At 49.1% G+C, this 3,731-nt stretch overlaps 1 protein-coding gene across 1 annotated transcript in view; it reads right to left on the minus strand.

Annotated features, from left to right (window-relative positions):
* Nucleotides 1-9: 9 nt before the first annotated feature.
* LOC108798535 (protein-tyrosine kinase 2-beta-like) overlaps nucleotides 10-3,731 on the minus strand; it is a gene marked incomplete at its 5' end in the record, with an annotated part of 7,829 nt that continues 4,107 nt past the window's right edge. The window contains 3 exons of the mRNA XM_018570300.1: nucleotides 10-225; nucleotides 1,801-1,881; nucleotides 2,583-2,726. Of these exons, the coding sequence (XP_018425802.1) occupies nucleotides 10-225; nucleotides 1,801-1,881; nucleotides 2,583-2,726 (441 nt within the window). The remainder of the gene's footprint in view (nucleotides 226-1,800; nucleotides 1,882-2,582; nucleotides 2,727-3,731) is intronic.

The raw sequence follows: 3,731 nt of genomic DNA on the forward strand, positions 1-3,731 counted from the left end.
GAGGGGTCGTCACTCCGTTGCCACCTTGGCGAGGTTGGCTCTTACACGAGCCTGGTCCACCGAGTCCAGTAAATTTTTGGCATCCACTGCCAGCGCGTGCGAAGCCGTCAGCATCTGCTTCTTACACTCGTCGCTCAGCGACGTCACCGAGTTCTGCTGCGCCAAACGCATCTTGCTGATCAGGTCCGCCAAGTCTTTGCTGAGCAGCTTCTGCGTTCCTTCGATCTGAAGAGACAGAAAGATTATCAGCGAAGGAATACAAAATAATAACAAAAATCGGTTCTGATGAGGCCGAATTCTGGAAATCCTCCCCAAAGATTAAATCATGTTTATAAGAAGAATTATTATTTCTACTGACCTTCAAATGTAAAATGTGAGATAATAAAATGTGTAACTCTACTGCAAAGTCATGAGGAAGGAGGAGGAGGAGGAAGGGAAGGAAAAGGAGAAGGAGAAGGAAAAAGGAGGAGAAGAAGGAAAAGGAAAAAGGAGGAGAAGGAAAAGGAAAAGGAAAAGGAGAAGGAAAAAAGGAAAAGGAGGAGAAAAAGGAAAACAAGGAGGAGGAGGAGGAGGAGGAGGAAAAGGAAAAGGAAAAGGAGAAAGAAAAGAAGAAGGACAAGGAGGATGAGGAGGAGGAGAAGGAGAAGGAGGGGAAGAAGGAAAAGGAGAAAGAGGAAAGAAGAATGAGACAGAGAAGGAGGAGGAGATGAAGAAGAAAAAGCAATAAGGAGAAGGTGGAGGAAAAGGAGAAGTAGAAAAAGGAAGCAGGATGAGAAAGAGAAGAAGAAGTCAGAGAAGGAGGAGGAGGAGGAAGAAGAGGTTCAGAAGGAAGCAGGATGATGAGGAGAAGGAGGAGGATGAGGTGGAGGAGAAAGAGGATAAAAAGGAGGAGGAGGAGATGGAGTAAAAGGAGAAGTAGAAGAAGGAAGAAGGTGGTGGAGGAGGTGAAAGAAGGAAAAAGGATTAGGGAAGAAGGAGAAAGAAGAAGGAGAAAGAAGAAGGAGGAGAAAGAAGAAGAAGGAGAAAGAAGAAGAAGGAGAAAGAAGGAGAAAGAAGAAGGAGAAAGAAGGAGAAAGAAGAAGGAGAAAGAAGAAGGAGAAGGAGGAGAAGGAAGAGACGAGCAGGAGGACAAGGAGATGGAGGAGGAGAAGAAGGAGGAGTAGGAGAAGGAGGGAGGAAGAGAAGGAGGGGGAGAAGGAGGAAGAGTAGGAGGAGGAGCAGGAGATGGCAGAGGAGATGGAGGAGAAGAAGAAGAAGGAGGAGGAGAAGGAGATGAGGAGGAGAAGCAGGAAGAGTAGAAGAAGGTGGAGGAGAAGGAGGAGAAGGAGGAAGAAGGAGGAGGAGAACAAGGAGGAGGAGAAGAAGGAGATGGAAGAGGTGAAGGAGGAGAAGCAGAAGATGGAGGAGGAGAAGACAAAGGAGATGGAAGAGGAGGAGCAGAAAGAGGAGTAGCAGAAGAAGGAGGAGGAGAAAAAGGAGGAGGAGGAGGAGGATAAGGAGATGGAAGAGGAGATGAAGGAGAAGGAGGAGGAAATTATTATTATTACCATCACATCTGAAAATGTAAGCTGATAAAATGTTTAACTGCAAAGACGATTATTGACTTAAAATTATCCTTATTATTATTAGTTGTTCTGGTGACAACTCCAAATGTTGATTTCCTGTCACCTTCTGTAGATCAGTAGTCACCGGGACTTATAGAGGGGAAGAATCTCTCTGGTGGGGCACACACAGCTAATAAAACCGGAGTCTCTCACATTCTTCTTACAGTTCTCTGTTTATCACGTGCTCTGTCCTTACCTCGGTGCGTGAAGACTGCGGCAGAGATGGTAGAATCTCATCCACACTGCCTATGAGCTTCCGCAGCACGAGCCCGACATTCTGCAAGGAGAAGGACAGAAATGAGACATATTCAATTATTGACATTAAGACCGGCGTACTTGAAAGAAACCATCATGTGATCTGCTGCTCTACTGCCACAACCCGCATCCCCCGTTGTCATCTTGGTCCTCCTCAGTCATTGGGGGCTGGCTGCCAGTGCAGACAGCCAAGCCCCTGATGAAGCAAATCAGGTCTGCCCACTGGCTGCTGCGTCCCTGCTCTCTGCCCCCTCCTGTAATAAAGACCGCTCACTGCCGCTCTCTCTCCTTGTGCAGGGTGACCGGTCTTGTCTCCGCCCCCTCCTGTAATAAAGACCGGTCACTGCTGTTCCCTCTCCTTGTGCAGGGTGACCGATCTTGTCTCCACCCCCCTCCTGTAATAAAGACCAATCACTGCTGCTGCTCTCTCTTTGTGCAGGGTGACCGGTCTTGTCTCTGCCCCCTCCTGTAATAAAGACCAGTCACTGCTGTTCCCTCTCCTTGTGCAGGGTGACCGATCTTGTCTCCACCCCCCTCCTGTAATAAAGACCAATCACTGCTGCTGCTCTCTCTTTGAGCAGGGTGACCGGTCTTGTCTCCGCCCCCTCCTGTAGTTTCCTGCTGGGCCCTACCCACAGCTTTGCTCTCTGCACAGGCTATATACAGCCCAGTGATGATGTCACCTCTACATATACAAGGTAATACCCGGGTCTGCGTTCTCACCTTGACCACACCAACGTATTCCTCGGGTGGGATCTGGTAGATGTCGTTCTTTAATTGTAGGACAGATTTCACCAGGTCCATCACACTCCGATAGACGTTGTCATCCGTGCGGTCGATGTTGGCAGTCGGCGTCGGTTGAAGAGACTGGGAGATGAAATAAAACAGCATGAGACCTGGTTGACCAATGCAGGAAGGGTCATCAATACGACTCTCTGCCAGACCATCCAATGAATCCCCGGGGAGGATTGGATTGGACAGATTTGACTCATTCTCTTATATCCGCAGCTGGTTACAATGTATCTAAACCCGAGAACAAAAATATATATGGCTGCCTCCCAGTCCTTCCTTAAAGGGGGCATTAAAATCACATTATTTTATGTGCCTCCCCCACTTCCTCCAGACTGTTATTAAAAGGAGAACTATGAGGGGGGGAGGGGGTGCTTTTCACTCACCTCATAGTTCTAGCTGACCTGTGACAATGAGACTGTCACAGGTCGGCTCAGTAGATCGGGAGGTGAGCGAGCACATACCGGCATTCGCTCACCTCTCGATCCTGTCACGGCTCTCTGCCGTGACAGTGGAGGGGCTGTATCCCCCCCTCCCCGCTCCGATCCTCCAGCGCTGACTGGCGGAACGGACCTCTAGATAGGCAGAGCCAGCTGTCAGTCACACAGCTGGGCGGATCTCGACATCGATGTCGGGATCCGCTCCGGCGTCTCAGTATACGGCGAGCTGTAGCTCCCTATATACTGAGCCTAGGGTGACGGGAGGACGCTAGTTTGTGTCCTCCCGTTACCCTAAGGAGAACTATGGGGAAAACACTGACCCCATAGTTCTCCTTTAATTTCTGCTGCCTCAGAACACCATCTCAGCATGACCGACCTTCAGACTCCCCACCTTGTTGTAGGACCCCATAGTTCTCCTTTAAGGTTTTACGTGGACTTTATAGGAGATTTACACTATATTACCAAAAGTATTGGGCCCCTCCCCCTCCAAATCATTGGATTCAGGTGTTCCGTGACATTTCCTGGCTACTAAATATTCCACGGTCACCTGTAACTGGGATTATAACAAAGTGGAAGCAACTGGGAACAACAGCAACTCAATGCCGGGACCAAGCTTGCTACTGACATAGGAGAAGAGCCACAG

The sequence above is a fragment of the Nanorana parkeri genome, unplaced genomic scaffold (assembly GCF_000935625.1).
Source record: "Nanorana parkeri isolate BGI_ZX_2015 unplaced genomic scaffold, ASM93562v1 scaffold1500, whole genome shotgun sequence".
NCBI lineage: Eukaryota > Metazoa > Chordata > Amphibia > Anura > Dicroglossidae > Nanorana > Nanorana parkeri.